Here is a 17,469-nt window from a genome sequence, read left to right as displayed (position 1 = left end):
AACCAGTGTGGAATAGGAGGGACCTAAACAGGGGCAGAGGCTACCAAACGGGCTGGGGCTCAACCCCGAGAAACCCCCGTGTACCTTTTTTATTATTTTTCTCTGTATGCTAGGCCTCTGTTAGCCCTCTGCAGCCTGAATTGGTGCGGCAATTAGTTGCTGACTGTCCTTGCGGCCCTGGCGCCGCATCGGCGTTTGGGGAATTAGAGGTAGGTATTTGATTTTCCTATGTGGGGGATCCTCTGTTGTGGGGAGCATTTAAGCCATGTCATGCTTTCATTATACGAATCAGCTATTGTTAATGTTGTTTGACATGTTTATTTTTTTAATTGTTGTCTGCAATTAATTTTTCTTTCAATTGTATATTTTTGTTTTTTATAAAGTCCACATACATATACAGGTTTTCAATATCATTCCTCTGAAGAAGCCAATGTTTTGGCTAAACATGTAGGGATTAATCGCCTGTTTTAATTTTGTGGCCCTTTAACATCTGTGGCCACTTTTGTATGTACCGTTATGTTTGTTCACACACCTGTGTATGCATTTTATGTTTTGATTTTTGTAATAATAAAACTCTTCATATTTTTACTTATTAGTCTAATATATACTTTATTTAGGCACTGCTATAATCCCTGTTCTCTATCCCTCCTTACGCAGCTAATTTTTAAGTATTGTCATGTTGTGTTCCTTGAAACAACCACACCATATTTTTCCAGGGCAGCCTGTAGTTCTCCTGAGGTTACCTGTGGGTTTTTCTTTGTATCCCGAACAATTCTTCTGGCGGTTGTGGTTGCAATCTTTCTCGGTCTACCTGACCTCCGCTTTGTATCAAGAGCTCCTCTTTTCCATCTTTATAAAGTTCCATTGCCTTGTTAGGCAGATCTTTTGACATTTCTTTTCTGCTCCCCATGGCTCAGTATCTAGCCTGCTCAATGGATCCATGTGAGAGAGAATAAACTGTTCAAACGCAGGTACTAATTGCTACAGAAAACTACCTTAAACTGCCCATTTACTAAATACTAGTACTACTGCAGGGAAGATGCCGCCTACCTTCTCTGCCTCTAGGTCCTGGGAGCTCGCAAGCAGTGAGAAACTTTCCTGCTCTTGTTCTCTGCTGGGCATGCTCGGTGCATATTTTGTCATGGACTGAATGCCTGTACACCGGCTATGTGAGCTGGCTGGAGGAGGAACTGAGTTGCCATTTTCCTGTAGCCCCCAGCATCGGCCTTGTCCTTCCTTCTGAGGGTCAGAGGGTGTGGGCCAGTCCCTGGAATTCGTGGCGTGCACATGCAGTGACTTTTGTAGCCTCTGGTGGTCCAGTGGTGAGTCCCTTCTGGGGGTTTCCCCTCCCTCTGCTGGGCAGCCTGGGTGTGGTCTACCCTGCCTTAGGACCTTGTGAGGTCCCTTGTTTCAGCAGCTTCCATCAGGTTATGTGGTTCCTATGGGGTCTCAAGAGCATTCTTCCCCCGCTGCAGAGGTGGCGTTTGGATGCGAGGCAAGCAAGAAGCGGCCCCCGTGGTTACCCTCTTCATCGGACTGTTCTGAGCCTAAATCGGGCTCCGCCGCCGGTTTTGCATTGCTGTGGGTCCAGATGACTTACCCCCTGATCCATCAGATGGGGAGGATGGGTCCTCCTGCCTCTGACACTGTTGCTGCCGCTCTCATTGATGGTTTTCGGGAAACTCTTAAAATTGAGGATTCCGCTGGAACATCTGCTGTGGTACCTACCAGCTCAGGCTTGTAAGGATTTACCTTATTCTGCATATTTTGCCAAAATTGTCTAAAAGAAGAAAAGAAATAAATAAATAAACCCAGGGTCGCACAAGCACCTGTTTTGTACTTCCGAAGTGCTTTGCGATACGCTTCCCCTTTAGGAGACCCTTCTAAAGAAGTGGTCTACTCGGCAGGAGGTGGATCCATCTATTTCCTGGGTCAATACGGCCACAGTGATCGGACAGACTGCTGGCTCTGTACGGGCTGTGCAGGATTTGCTTCTTCGAGGAGTGGTGTTTCTGGTGCGATGGGCGAAAAGGTTTATTCTGGCTCTGTCCGCCATACGAATTCCAGGTGTCAAAATCTGGCAAGCCGTTTACCTCAGCCGTCAGACGCTGGATCAATGCGAGTGGTCCCTACACCCAGAGGTGTTCCCATCAGCTCTGTCTTCGCTGGGGGACACCGATCTCTTAGCATCCCACCTCCACCGCCTCTGGCAGGCGCGACAGATGCGCTAGTGGCGCTGTGGAATCTGTTCAGTCTCATCTATGCCTTTCATCTATTGCCCCATTCACCTCATACCTCATCTGTTATGCAGGATGGAAGCCAAAAGGATCCTGATCTTCCTGGTGACTCCAAACTAGTCTCGTTGCCCAACCACGGTGTCCTCGTCTGTGTCAGATGTCACATCCTAGGGAGGTGGCCTTACACTTTTTGGATGTGGTTTGCATGCTTCGCATGTACCTTTTCAGTGACGGCTGCTTTTCAAAGGTCCATTTCTCTTTGTGTTTAAGGATGGTCCAATGAAAGGCTTGGAAATTGCTGTTTGATTTGGCATCCAGTTGTGCAGGCATATGTACTCCCAAGGCCACCGATGAGGGGGGATCACCAGTCCTGCAGGGGGGCCCAGAGGCAGAGAGGGACTCGCAAATTATAAGTACAGATATACAATGCCTGTGCTTTGCAGCTGTTTAAAAAAGCACTTCACGGAGTCCCATGCCTTAGTGTGTGTGTGTGGGGTGGGGGGGTAATGCAGAAAGAGAACGTTTTTAACCACTTTGGGAAATAGTCTGCAGCCGCATGTCCAGATGATTACATTAAAGCCCCGGCGTGTTGATATAGAGGAGATCGGAACTTTATTGTAATCGTCTGGACATGTGGCTGCAGATTACTCTTGAAAGTGGTTAAAAAGTTCTCTTTCTGGTGGCGTAGTCTGACCATAGCAGCGTGAAGAAGCACCTTAGCTGATCTCTGTGGAGCTGGAGACAATTCCAGTGGATTCCAACCTGCCTGCTAACCTGATAGCCCGATAGAAGGGCAAAGGCTCCCGATCTCAAAGCACGCCCGGCCACCCGTACATCACCCGCTACTTGCCGGTAAGGACCGGGACCCTGCCAATGGACGAATTCAAGATGGCGCCCACCCGTCCTGACCAGCAGGACGGCGGGCTTGGACAGATCCCTGGCTCCTCTACGGGGACGGCTCTGTCAGCGGCCACGGCACATTCCCATTCCCCTATACTCACTTTGATAATCCCGCAGGTGAGTCCTTCAGCCACATCCTGGGACTCATAGCCCAGCACGGTTTGTATGCTCGGAGGATGCTGATATCAGGCAGATCCTCCAGGCTCTGCCTACAAAGGCTTTCATTCAAAACATGTTGGGGCAATGGACAGGAGCCCTGCAAGAGGACATAGAGGAGCTCAGATCTAGTGCACAGGCTGTTGATCTGCGTGTGCAGACCTTGGAAGAACAAAATACCTCCTCAGCATCTCGCATGGATGCACTGGAGAACCAGCTTGGCTTCTATCAGCAGCGCCTAATCACTATGCAACTGCAAATAGAGGATGCCAAGAAACGCAGTAGGAGGAACAATATAAGGCTAAAAGGCATCCCAGATTCAACAGTGGGGTCAGATCTCCGTGCATCATTAGTGGCAGTTTCAATCTACTGTTGGGAGACCCCCGTCGGCTGTGATTGAAATCGACTGGGTACAGAGTTCCAGCGATGAGGGATGTCTCCCAGCAAGCTCCTCGTGATGTGCTATGCCGTGTCCACTTCTTTACAGTAAAAGAAGCCATCATGCGGGCAGCCTGGCAGAAGGGGCCTCTGGATTTCGATGGAGAGGAAGTTCCAACTTCTGCAAGATCATCTGTCTGAGGTCACCACATCCCGATTTATATAGAGAAAAAAACAGCCCCCCTTGGGAAATGGGATTTTAAAAGTGACCAACAACGCCTAATATTAATATTAAAGTATTTTATTACAAAAAATTATATAATCGTAAAGCCTTGTCATATAGACAAGAATGCACAATAGCATAGAAATGAAAATAATATTGATACACATACAGACATTAAGGTCTCTCTGATGAATCTGACGTTTCCGGCTTGATGCCCTTCTTCAGGGTTTTTTTATAAACAAAGCAAAATGTTCATCAAGGAAACATATATATCATTATAAAGGCAATAGACAAACATCGGTGTAGAGCATGAAAAGCAAATAGATGGCAATACATATCACGTACCAATGGTATCAGTAGATTGTACATGAATATAGGAGACCTTGAGCATCATATAGCAGAGAGGCTGGACGGATGAGACTCAATTTCAAATACCCCCACAAAAAGTATGGATATCTCAACGAAGGTCCAAATAAAGGGAGGAGGGCAACAGAGGAAAAAAAATCAGTTCTGGACTGATCTGAAATATAAAACGGAAAGAAGTAATGTCCAATGTACTTTACAATCAAACCCCAAATGAAGTTGTACAGGATTATATATACACAAGACATACATACTTGGATAGAAAGAAAAATATATATATATAAATTCTATATATAGAGAGAGAGATTCTACACAGGAAGATGTCCCCGGTTTGGCAATCCTAAAAAAAAAATGGCTAGGAGAGTTCCCATGAATCCCCTGCCCAGGAGGCAGTTTTGAGATGCAAAGGGGCAGCATTATAAGGATAGGAATCGCCTCAAGCTTGTTGTTGAGTAGGTCAAAAAGCCACAACAAGCGTGTCTTGTGTGTCCATCTTGCTTTCGCTGGAGAGTTGTCAGTAGTCAGATCTATCGCAGCTGTGTTGTGTGCACGCCACTGTGGGATCTGATATACACCTGCAGATGTCCACGCATGTGCAGTATTGCCGAATGTACTGCGCATACTCAGTGGTAAAAGGTCACTGAGCATGTGCATTCTTGGCCAACCTGGACCAACTGTCCTTAGAGTGCACGGCGCCTCCCCAAAAGGCGTGACGGCGTCTACAGACACAGACGCACAATCACAGCCTGCTGACAATGGGCGGAACTAAGAAAAGAGCCCGATTGTGTCAGGGCCTTGGGAATGATGGGGGGGGGGGCACGTAAAGAACGCAGAACACCCCCTTAATGAGCCGATTGAGACCCATCCACAACAAAGGAGTACGAAAAATGGAGTCCCACCATCGGGTGATGGAAAAGGAAGAATGGGGAAGTTATAGGAGAGTTTGGAAGGCCTAGCAGAATAGCATCATTGTCAGCATATTATGCTAAATTGGACCTCAGATGGGTCGATCAAAGAAAAGGGGGGATATGAGAAAGCATATAGAATAGTAACATGGCAAAGAAGACACAGAGGGTGTTCTCTGTTCACCAAGACACTATACATGCTGTCATGCAGTGAAACAGAAGTAGGGGGTTCAAATAGGGAATATTGGTTTTATTCAAGGGGAGGACTGGTATATTTTATCCTGATAAACAATTGGACATATAACCACCTAAGTCTCCTATTCTTCCCAACCCCCAGATGAAAAACCTTCAAGGAAGGGGTGATGGCTAACTATGTCATTCAGGCCAGGGGGTGAGGTGGCATCCAGACTTGTTATCCAGCATGTTTCACACTGGAGTAACAATCTATTCCAGTCCCCACCCCTGGTATTGGGATGTTTTTGTTCAAGAATGAGATATTTTGCTTGTGGGAATTTACCCCCTATGTATGTTCCTAATATGTCTGCCTACTTGGGAGGTCTGGGTTTGACTTCTGCATACTGAGAATAAGCCTATAGACCCTTTTGTGAAATTCTTGTTTTGTCTTTCCTATGTAGAAAGATCCACATTGACAGGACAGCATATATACTACCCCCATTGTTTTACAGTTGGCATAATGTGTAGGTTTGAAGATCCTACCATTGGGGAGTCTAATATTGCTTCCTGTATACGTGTATTGGCAGTAGCCACATCCGCCACATCGAAAGGTGCCCGGACATTTACATGGATCCTTGTGGAATTCTGCTGTGAATTCACTGTGTACAAGTACATCTTTTAGGGATCTTCTACGATAGGTTATAGATGGACTCTATGGGACAAAAGGGCTCAGAGCGGGATCGATATACAGAAGGTGCCAATATTTTGATATAATGGCTCTGATTCTGTTATGATGTTTAGTGTATCGTGTAATGCTCCTCAAAGTATTTGATGCTTTGTTTTTTTTGTCTGGATCTATTAGCTTTTTTATATGCCTTCTTTAGGCACGTGGGGGAATAGCCTCTGTGCAGTAATCTCTCTCTGAGTTTATTGGCCTCCACTAGAAACACAGCATTCTCAGAGCAGTTGTGGCGTATCTGCAGATATTGGCTGTAGGGGATAGATTTGATTAGAGGTAATAGGTGTGCACTACATGCATGAAGTATCGTGTTGCTCGCTACAGTGAGCTGGCAAGTGTGCCGTCTTTGTGTTTTGGATATGGTGACATCCAAAAAATTGATTTCTAATGAGCTAAATGTCATGGTAAAACTTACTTACAAGTTTTCTTATTCATAGCTGTAATACACTGATTTAGAAAATCGATCGATCCCCTCCAGACGATCAATATGTCATCTATATACTGATACCATATATACTACATATATACTATACTATATATACTATACTATACATATATACTATATACTGATACAACCTGGTATGTTTTCCGTCAAAGACAGATTTTCATCTACCAAAAAAATCTGTTCCCACTCCCCTAGGTACAGATTGGCTTAGGATGGGGCGCAACAGGTCCCCGTAGCCACGCTTTGTACCTGGAAGTAGTGGTAACCATCAAAGGAAAAGACATTATGTACCAGTATGTGTTCCAGGGCCGAGAGTATGAATTCATTGAAAGGCCAGTTGTCCCTATGTGACTGTGAAATAACATGTCTAATAGCATTGATGCCCAGCTGGTGGGGGATGGAGCTACAGAGAGCTTCAACATCAACTGCCACCAGCAGGGCATCGGGAGGTACAACCAGCCCCTCCAAATTTTGGAGGAGGTGCATTGTATTTCTAACATAAGATGGCAAATTAATCACATGGGGTCTAATCTGTTCATCAATAAATTTACTTAGTATAAGGTTGTGGTGGAATAACTGAAAACCAGTTGTCCTGGAGGATTATTTATGTTTTTGTGAATCTTGGGTAAACTATAAAGAGTAGGTATTTTCGGATGATGGGTATGTATAAAGTCCCAGATCTGTTTTGATTATTTAGATACGCGTTGTCTACCAATAAATAGAATTTTTTATCATATTTTTCAATCCAAGATCTCGAGATTTGTCTATACCATGATTTGTTATTCAGACTTTTTAGACACATACTCTTATATTGGAAATTAGTCATGATGACAATTTACCCCCCTTGTGTGCTGGTTTTATTGTTAAGTGGTGTTGGTTAGTCTAAGTTTCAATGGCTTTATGTTCTTGAATAGACATGTTATGTGTCATATTACGGGTATTACATTTTTTATTTTATCTAGTAGTCATGGCTAGAAAAGTCTCTAAATTGATATTGGAACTTGGCGAGGGAAATTTTGTTCGATATTATTTATTTATTTTTTGCTTATGTTATTGATTTGTCCTTTTTTAATGGTGATGCTTTCATTGAGGAGTGCTTCTACATCAAGTCTTTCTATTAGGTCCCTCCCATCCTGTTCAAGCAATTCGATAAGATTATCCAGAGCTTTTTAATCTTGTGTTTTTGCTCTTCCATGGATAATGTCTTTTGTTGTACATACTCTTTAGCAAGAGTTTTCTTGCAAAGAGCTGGAGGTCTTTAATAATATCAAACTTGTCCATATCAGATTCAGGGCAGAAACTTAACCCCTTCGACAAAATTGATGTTTTATTTGGATCTTCGTTGAGACATGCATACTTTTTGTGGGGGCATTTGAAATTGAGTCTCATCCATCCAGCCTCTCTGCTATATTTGTTTTCCATGTTTCCCAGTGGGACTTAATTTGGCGCTATGCCCCAGGGTTGTCAACTTTTCTGTTTTGCCAGATCTTCCCCGGTCGGTGGAGTACAGGCAGTGGGCGAACTCATTGAGCGCCCATTCAGGACTGCTACTCCCTACTCCCAAGCCCTCGGAAAGGTCTCACTGGATGAGAACAGAAGGGTTGCCAGGTCCTCTGCAGTGATCAACAGGCCCCTCGTGGGTCACATTCCGCTATGGACACTGGCCCCATTCTGCTTTAACACCTATGTTCCCTCCATGTCTTTTGATATAAGATGGGAGCGTTCAATCAGTTTACTGAGGGAAGTGAGGGGGGATTTATATGTCATATTTAATGCAACAGTGTAATGGGATGAGTATCAGCGGTTCATGTGGGTGTCTGGTCTGCCAGGTAGAGTTGTCACCAGGGGGGAGGCGTTCTATGCCTGCCTGGAGCAGGCTGCAGCCTTATGCTGGGGGCCTCTTGTAGGCAGCCATTGGCCGCCTACTAGGTTGAATTAGGCTTGGGGTTGCGGTTTCTCGCATGTTTTGTTATTTGTTTTTTGTTTGTTTTTTTCTTATATATTGTGTTGATCTCCACTAATTAGCCCGTGGTATGTAGGGCCTGCATCTCCAGATGGTATAAATAGTGGTAATATGGGTTTGAGGAATGGTGGGTGCGGGGGGCCAGAGAGGGTGGCCGGCTCGGGCTTTCTCATCCCACGGAACCAAGCTGGGTGCCACCTGAAGTGGCAGTACACCCTTAGATATGTTATACATTACATTACGTGTTTTTTTTTTTTTTTTTAATTTCTAATTTTGGCTCTGCCCCTCACATTTAGTACATGTGCTTGGGGATATTTCAGGCAGTGGGTGATTGGGTTGGTCTGGGTGGAGGTGGGTTGGTCAGTCTAAGGTCTACTAAATTGAGACTCCCATCTCGGCGCACTGCCGTGGTTGTCAACTTCCCCACCATACACGCTTCTCTATTAGAGGATAGCTAGAAGCGTGGTACTGTTTTCTTCTTACTCGCTCTGATGTGATCCGTACGTCGCATCCTGTCAGTAGCTTCTCCTACCCATAGATCCTTCTAAAGTCTCTTCTTTCTTGCTACATCTTGGTCTGCCTTTTCTTGTACTTATTCTCTCTCCCCCCCCCCCCCTTCCTCCTCACAGGGATGGGTCACTCCAGGACTTGATTTTCCGAAGGACTTTATTATGACCCGTTTAGCTGTGACTTCTTACAATGTAAAGGGATTCCTGTTAGCCTCACAGCCTAATGGAACACCAGAGGAAGATTGGGTTTCTATTTGGGGAGGGTCTCTCTCCCCTTCCTTCCACCCTTTCCCAATCCCCCCCCCCCCCTTTTTTTTTTTTTCCTCGGGAAATGGGCAGGGTGTTTCTAAGTAACAACATCCTACAATATGCATTGATCTCAGTGGTTGCCAATGGTTCATTAGTCAACCTAGCGCCTGTTTCTGTACTAGTTTAGATGTGATTTGCTGTTAAACATTGCCATGAAGCAATGTGTGATGGGTTGTGCACAGCCCTATGTCCTTTTCCTTGAATGAAAAATAAAGAATTAAAAAAAAAAAAGTTCTCTTTCTGCTCCTTGGCCCTGGCTGCCTAAGTCAGAGCCAAGGATGAAGTATAAGGAGCGGAGGTTTTAGAGGTGCTTAGCTTCTGGCCGGTCCCTGGGCTCTCCGCTACAGAGTATTTACCCACCTCCCTCTCAGTGCAAGCACTGTCCAAGGACCCCAGAGAGAAGAAGCTGGCAGGACCAGGTGCTTGAGAAGGGGGAAGGGGGGTGGTTGTTATTGGGGAGACTGTGCCTTGGCTCTGAGCATTAGACTGCATACTGCCCTCCCACATATCTAAAAGATGTCTATTTACTGTGCCCGGAGTGAAATTTTCCCTGCTGTAGTTTTTATTCCGTTGATTTATTTTAATAGGTCTCTTGATTATTAGATGCTGCAGCACTAACCACGTGCTTGAAGTGACACATCTCGGGTGCTTTATTGCTGTGGATTAGTGCATGCTTGTGTTTTCCACTGAAGAGTGATCCACAGTAAATGGGAAATCCACAGTATTGCTTTTCAGAGGGTGTTTGACAGATGGTGGGGAAGTAATATATTGCCGCCTCCACCTCATTTAATCCATATAAACTTGCACCACCTCACTGTAACTGCTTTTTATTGTACACAGTTGCAAGGCAGCCCCCTTAAATGGTACGGGTCATTTTTGGCTGTCAAGTGTGACATGTGGGGATAACTTTTGTATACCCCCATTTTCTGGCTTTGCCTGTTACCCTCTCCTGACCCCTGGACTCTGTATGTTACAAACTCCTGACCCTTGCACTGTGCACGTGACCCTCTCCTGACCCCTGCACTGTGCACGTGACCCTCTCCTGACCCCTGCACTGTGCACGTGACCCTCTCCTGACCCCTGCACTGTGCACGTGACCCTCTCCTGACCCCTGCACTGTGCACGTGACCCTCTCCTGACCCCTGCACTGTGCACGTGACGCTCTCCTGACCCCTGCACTGTGCACGTGACCCTCTCCTGACCCCTGCACTGTGCACGTGACCCTCTCCTGACCGCTGCACTGTGCACGTGACCCTCTCCTGACCGCTGCACTGTGCACGTGACCCTCTCCTGACCGCTGCACTGTGCACGTGACCCTCTCCTGACCGCTGCACTGTGCACGTGACCCTCTCCTGACCGCTGCACTGTGCACGTGACCCTCTCCTGACCGCTGCACTGTGCACGTGACCCTCTCCTGACCGCTGCACTGTGCACGTGACCCTCTCCTGACCGCTGCACTGTGCACGTGACCCTCTCCTGACCGCTGCACTGTGCACGTGACCCTCTCCTGACCGCTGCACTGTGCACGTGACCCTCTCCTGACCGCTGCACTGTGCACGTGACCCTCTCCTGACCGCTGCACTGTGCACGTGACCCTCTCCTGACCGCTGCACTGTGCACGTGACCCTCTCCTGACCGCTGCACTGTGCACGTGACCCTCTCCTGACCGCTGCACTGTGCACGTGACCCTCTCCTGACCGCTGCACTGTGCACGTGACCCTCTCCTGACCCCTGCACTGTGCACGTGACCCTCTCCTGACCCCTGCACTGTGCACGTGACCCTCTCCTGACCCCTGCACTGTGCACGTGACCCTCTCCTGACCCCTGCACTGTGCACGTGACCCTCTCCTGACCCCTGCACTGTGCACGTGACCCTCTCCTGACCGCTGCACTGTGCACGTGACCCTCTCCTGACCGCTGCACTGTGCACGTGACCCTCTCCTGACCGCTGCACTGTGCACGTGACCCTCTCCTGACCCCTGCACTGTGCACGTGACCCTCTCCTGACCCCTGCACTGTGCACGTGACCCTCTCCTGACCCCTGCACTGTGCACGTGACCCTCTCCTGACCCCTGCACTGTGCACGTGACCCTCTCCTGACCCCTGCACTGTGCACGTGACCCTCTCCTGACCCCTGCACTGTGCACGTGACCCTCTCCTGACCCCTGCACTGTGCACGTGACCCTCTCCTGACCCCTGCACTGTGCACGTGACCCTCTCCTGACCCCTGCACTGTGCACGTGACCCTCTCCTGACCCCTGCACTGTGCACGTGACCCTCTCCTGACCCCTGCACTGTGCACGTGACCCTCTCCTGACCCCTGCACTGTGCACGTGACCCTCTCCTGACCCCTGCACTGTGCACGTGACCCTCTCCTGACCCCTGCACTGTGCACGTGACCCTCTCCTGACCCTTGAACCATGCGCACACTGTACAGAACATCTTCTTGACACCTGCATTTTAGAAATAAATACATACACCTGATCTACACTCTGCATGTTAAAGGGTTTGTAAAGGTAAATTTAAAAAAAAAAAAAATAACAAACCTGTCTATACTTTCCTACGCTGTGCAATGGAATCGCCAGGTAGGCTGTACGGGGTCCCATGATTTCTAGCACCGGCCCTGTGTACACCCCTCTATAGAAATTCTTCTTTGACATTGCTTGTGACTGACTGGAGGCCCATAGGAGAGAGTGTGTTTTATGGCCAGAGAGAAATGCCCATAGGAGGAGCCAAGTATCCTACTCCAGTAGGTGGGGCTATAAAACCCTATTTGATCATGGATAAAGAAGCAGCTGCTGTGTCTGTCACTGAACTCAGAGAAAGGGATTTTACAGTGAGTAACAAAAAGTCCCAGTTTTTTTGGCATGATCAGTCATATTTTCAATATCCATGCCAAAATGTCACGATTTCTGCCAGGGTATGCTTTTAAGCACAACTGTATGAGTCTTTTTTTTTTTTTCTTTTTTCTGGTTGAACGTCAAAATATTACTAATTTCCCCCATCCACACATTTGTGTTGGATAGGGGAATGGTCCCCCTGTGTTCCCTGCCTTCAGAATACACTGATCAGTGCTGCCGGCTATAGCTTTGGGGGGGGGGGGGGTAGGTAGACTGAGTGGGAGGTAGACTGAAATCGAATACAAGGTGCTATTAAAGTAGTAGATTTCCCCTCGTAGCCCCTCTTTTACCCTTTTTGAACTGGGCATGTTTATTGAGCTGCTCTTTTGGCATTATGGGCACCTAATTGTGTGTTTTCCCTGAACTGTTTCTCTAAATCTTGAGAGTTGTATCCCATTCACTCCTACACTCCTTTCTGCAGTTGATTTTTATTTTTTTCACTGTTTTCTCTTTGATTGCACTGATAGCGATGCTTGACTTCAAGTCCTTATTCCCCTCTCTGAATTTTGTGACTTGCTTGGTTAACTGGGGAACATTTGTGCTATTTTCTTACCTTTTTGTGAGGGCTTAATTCAGTGCACTGCAGTTGTTTTACACGTTACCAATGGCAATGACCAGTATGTCCATCTTAGTGCCCTGCTTCCCAGTTTCCTTATTGTGGAAAGCCCAGAACACCATCTCTGAAAAGTATCAGTATCCTAGTTTTTTTTTTTTTTTTTTTTTCTTTCCATTCGCTTCCAAGTGAATAGCCTCAGATGATGCACAGAGATGAAACAAATCCTCCTGCGTATGGTTTACCTCTTTATCTGCAGCCTTCTCTTCCCTACACCCCTTCAAAGGGGCAGAATCGTGTTAAAATCCTTCTTCATCTGTCAGTAGCACAGAGGAGGGGTGGAGAGCTGCAGTTATAGTGTGTGGGAGCTGATTGGAGGAAAGGCGCACACACCCCCCTCCACACAGCACACAGGAGCGAATGAACGATGAAGAGCTGTGTTGTGTGTTGTGAATAGACACGCTCTTGCCACATTTTTATCTCATGTGGGTAAACTTCTCAGAAGTGACACATGCTGATACCAGAGAGAAACGACACTTAGACCCCTTTCACACTGAGGCGCTTTACAGGTGCTACAGCGATTAAAAATAGCGCCTGTAAAGAGCTGCTCCTGTCTCTCCAATGTGAAAGCTCGAGTGCTTTCACACTGGAGCGGTGTGCTTGCAGGACGTTAAAAAAACTCCTGCAAGCAGCATCTTTGGAGCGGTGAAGGAGTGGTGTATACACCGCTCCTGCCCATTGAAATCAATGGGGCAGCGCAGCTATACCGCCGGCATATCGCTGCTTTTAACCCTTTCTCGGCCACTAGCGGGGGGGGGGTAAAAGCGCCCCGCTAGTGGCCGAATAGCGCAATGAAATTGACGGTAAAGCACTGCTAAAAATAGCAGCACTTTACCGCCGACGCACGCACCGCCCCAGTGTGAAAGGGGCCTTAGAGCTTTGGGGAAGAGATAAGTAAACAATGCAGATATGTGCTTTGTCCACACTTCATGACTAAGGTTTACAACCACCTTTTTTAAGATGGCGTATTTAAAGTGACACTGTCACATTTAAAGATAGGAAAAGGCTGCTATTCGGTACAATTAGATTTCTACATATAACTGCAGCAGCCTGCAATTCCCCTGCTATGTTCCAACACTAGGTTGTTTTATCGGGCAGAGCTTTGGCAGTTCATGTTAGTGTTGAAGCTTGACCTGAACCCTTCTGCCTCCAATACTGTTTGATTGACCCTTTACTATAATGGGTGCCTTAAAACGGAGTTCCGCCTGGGTAAAAGTAAAAGTCAGCAGCTACAAATACTGCAGCTGCTGACTTTTAATATAAGGACACATGCCTGTCCTGGGAGCCCATGATGTTGGCACCCGAAGTTGACCCATCCCTCGGCTCTGGGTGCAGGCGCCGGCATCATTACTAAGGGAAATGGGAAGTGAAGCCTTACGGCTTCACAGCCTGTTTCCTACTGCGCATACGCGAGTCGCGCTGCGCTTTCATCCTGGGACCTGCGTGTCTCCCTGAAGGCAGCGGGGGGAGGGAGGGATGAGGTGCCGGACATTACGGAAGATACCTGAATTTGACAGGTATCTGCTCCCTCCTCCACCTAGAAAGGTGGGAGGTATCCAATCAGTGGAAGTTCCATTTATGGGTGGAACTCCGCTTTTAATGACTAGTAGAATGTGTTAGTCTTTGACACTGTAGGTATGTGCAGAACAGAATGGCTTGATATTCAAACATGCATTGTGGAAGGGGGTGGATTAGGCTGCAGGTATGTGCAGTCAGTCATTTTAAGAGACATATTTATTATTCTGATCTGTTATTTGCTTGAATATGCTTAATAGTGTTAAAGTAACCTATGACCAAGATGTACAAACATTAAATTGCTTTTTTTTGTGTTTTCTCTTAGGAATCTGTCTCCGTTCTCAATTTATTTACTAGGATACGATAAACTATCCTTTCATCAGTGTTCTCAGCCACTGGTTTCCAAATTCAGTGCTGTGTTCCAAGCAAGAAAAGAGACTGATTACTGTGCAGAGCTGAGGTTCAACACAAGAGAAATAAAGTTGAGGAAAAATACACCGCATTATATCTATACGTTATTCAAGGGGTGGTTAAAAAAAACACTTTCCTATATACTGGAGGAGGATATAAAAACAACCCTAATGATTTCTGTAGTGATGTATTTAAATCTGCATATAGAAAGCCTCACACATGTCTTCTTTTGGATTAACATCTTGAAAAAAATTAATTGCCATTTTTTTTTTTAAGCTAACAGTAAGTTAAAGCGGAGACACCATCATGCCAAAAAGTATTGGGACCATGCTCTGTTGTGTATAGATGAAAAATACCCATACTGATTTGTCTTGTTTGCATGCAATGGAATTCACACACTATAAGTACTTCAGTAGTACAGCATATTCTCACCCTAGATTTTTATTTTGTGAATATTTCGGTAGTGCTCATACTGAGGAATGGCGGGTGGGCGGGGATAGTATAGGGGTTTGTGTGAATGTTTAAATGAACGCTTGGTTTTTCTCATTGTTACAAAATGTTTAATTCTATGCATTTCTATTTCTTTTTATGGTTGATGCTCTGTATTTTAATGTTAATTTAACGTTCTGTTTGGGATCATTCAGAAAAGTTGCCTGCCGTTGTCGTCCTTTTTTGTTGTTTTTTTTTTTTTTTTTTGCAATGTTTTGCACAACAGATGCATTGTTGGGAAGGAAGACATGGAATTGCTGAAACAAAGCACTTAATTTCATTGCAATGCCCTCCTCGGTCTTTCTATTATGTCCTTGAGTGCATGAGGAGGGTGCAGATTAAAGTGTGTGACCAGCCTATAATGCTCAGGTTTTGATAAAGTGAAGTCTGTCTGGTTTTTACTTCCATTCAGTGCTCTATTTGTGCGACTTTTTCCTCATTGTCTGTCTGCTCTGGTGACAAGCATTTTACCAGACAGGAGTGAAAATCTGTAACACACTGACAAAAAAAAAAAAAAAGAGAGAGAATGTTAAAAAAAAAATGTTACTATTGAAAATCTACCATTCCTGTCTGGTGGAACTATTGTCACCAGGACAGAAAGTAAGGGGAAAGGAGCCAAGGAAAACAGTAGACATCTGGTAAGGGTTCTGACTCTTACCCACTCTATTTAAAACAGGATGTTTTGGCTGAACATTACATTTTAAGCAAATATATGTTGAGAATGTTGCGTCTGTACTGAGATTTGAATCCTCTGTTCTCACCAAAAGGTGAAAAATGTTACGGTATTTTTTTTTTTTTTTTAAAGAAAAAAAAATCCCACTTGTCAAAATGTGACTGCTGTGTTCATTTGTGTGCTAAACTTTCACTACACGGTGACCTAAATTAACCAATACGGAATATTAGGTTAATAGTTATGTGTAAATTTATACAAGGTGATCATAATACCCCTCAATTACTTCTTCTTAAGAGTGAATAAATTCAGTTTAGTGATTTTTTTTTTTTTATTTTTATTTCCACATAGCTGAGGTCTTTTACACCCCTTGTTAACTTTGCTACTCTTCTTTGCCCTCTTCCTCATTCCACAGCATCCTTGTGAACTAGTCCCCAATACTGAAGTGCATATTCACAAATGAGTTCTTACAAATGCTTTAAAAAGAAGCAATGTCTCTTTCCTGATGCCAACATGGCAGCATACATGTGATACAGCTGTGCCCCTATATCCGACCACAGGACCTGTTTGAATCTATAAAAGGAAAGCTAGAGCAACATCCCCCATTCTACTTTTTGTCCTCAAGATCTACACCCACAAGGCCGTGATGTTGTGATAAGTCCTCAGTTGCCGACTGAGTTGGAGTCTGTCTGGGTTCAGCCTCTCCCAGGTGCAGTCCCAGATCTTGGGTTGCTAAATGCGCCAAGAAGGAGGGGAGCCCCTTCTAGTGGTCTTTTGGGGCTGAGGAGTTCTCCAACTAGACATCAGAACCTCATGTGGTGCACCTGAGCTGGTGGTTTGGTTGCTGGAGTCCATACTGCATGTTTTTCTCTGCACACCTTAGCTGGTGTTTGGAAGCTGAAATCTATTCTGCATGTGTTTCTCTGCACACCTGAGCTGAATCCTGGTGCTTGTTAGTGCTGCCTTTTTCTTTTCTCCCGCAGGTTTTTGCTATCTTTTTTGATTTTCCTCCCTTGCCTCTACCTTCATTAGGCTTCATCTTGTTTCCTTTTGTGGGAGCAATTTTTTTTTTCTGTTGCCTGCAGTTTTTTCATTTTCATCTGTGGCTTTTTCTGTGACCAGTGTGCATGCACGATCTGGTACAGGTTTTGTGGCTGTTACTGGTCTCAGGGCCGGCTATAGCGTCCATGCATGCACTGTACAGAGGGCCTCATGTGGTGGCCACCTTTAGTCGGGCTTCTCTCCAGAACACAGAAAGTTATCAGTTCAGAGGATTTGTGGCAGCTATGGTGGTTGGTCTTTTACAAGGAAAGCTCATTCAACCGGCAAGAATAAGATTCAGGCAAAGAAGCACTGCAGGAATCCCTGGAAGCACCTCTTCCATATTGGAGTCCCCGTGGCTGCGGACCATCGGTTTGGTGAGGAGAGTGGGAAAACAGTCTAGGGAACCTATTATTTCCACTACTAAGCCTGTATTGACCCCCCTGAGTAAGGGCGGTCGCAGGCTTTCTGGTAAGCCTTTAATTTTACCATCTGGTGGTGGGCTACACTAAAGGTGGATCGTGTCATC

At 45.8% G+C, this 17,469-nt stretch overlaps 1 protein-coding gene across 2 annotated transcripts in view; it reads left to right on the top strand.

Annotated features, from left to right (window-relative positions):
* The window catches only part of FZR1 (fizzy and cell division cycle 20 related 1), a 116,293-nt gene extending 100,338 nt beyond the window's left edge, over positions 1 to 15,955 (top strand). For both annotated transcript variants that reach the window (XM_073595275.1, XM_073595271.1), the window contains exon 14: positions 14,655 to 15,955. In XM_073595275.1, coding sequence (XP_073451376.1) covers positions 14,655 to 14,696 — 42 coding nt within the window. In that variant the 3' untranslated portion in view covers positions 14,697 to 15,955. The remainder of the gene's footprint in view (positions 1 to 14,654) is intronic.
* The last annotated feature ends 1,514 nt before the right edge of the window (positions 15,956 to 17,469 follow it).

Source organism: Aquarana catesbeiana, linkage group LG01 (assembly GCF_042186555.1).
Source record: "Aquarana catesbeiana isolate 2022-GZ linkage group LG01, ASM4218655v1, whole genome shotgun sequence".
Lineage (NCBI taxonomy): Eukaryota > Metazoa > Chordata > Amphibia > Anura > Ranidae > Aquarana > Aquarana catesbeiana.
The sequence above is the reverse complement of the archived record's forward strand: the minus strand, read 5'-3'. Positions and strand labels throughout refer to the sequence as shown.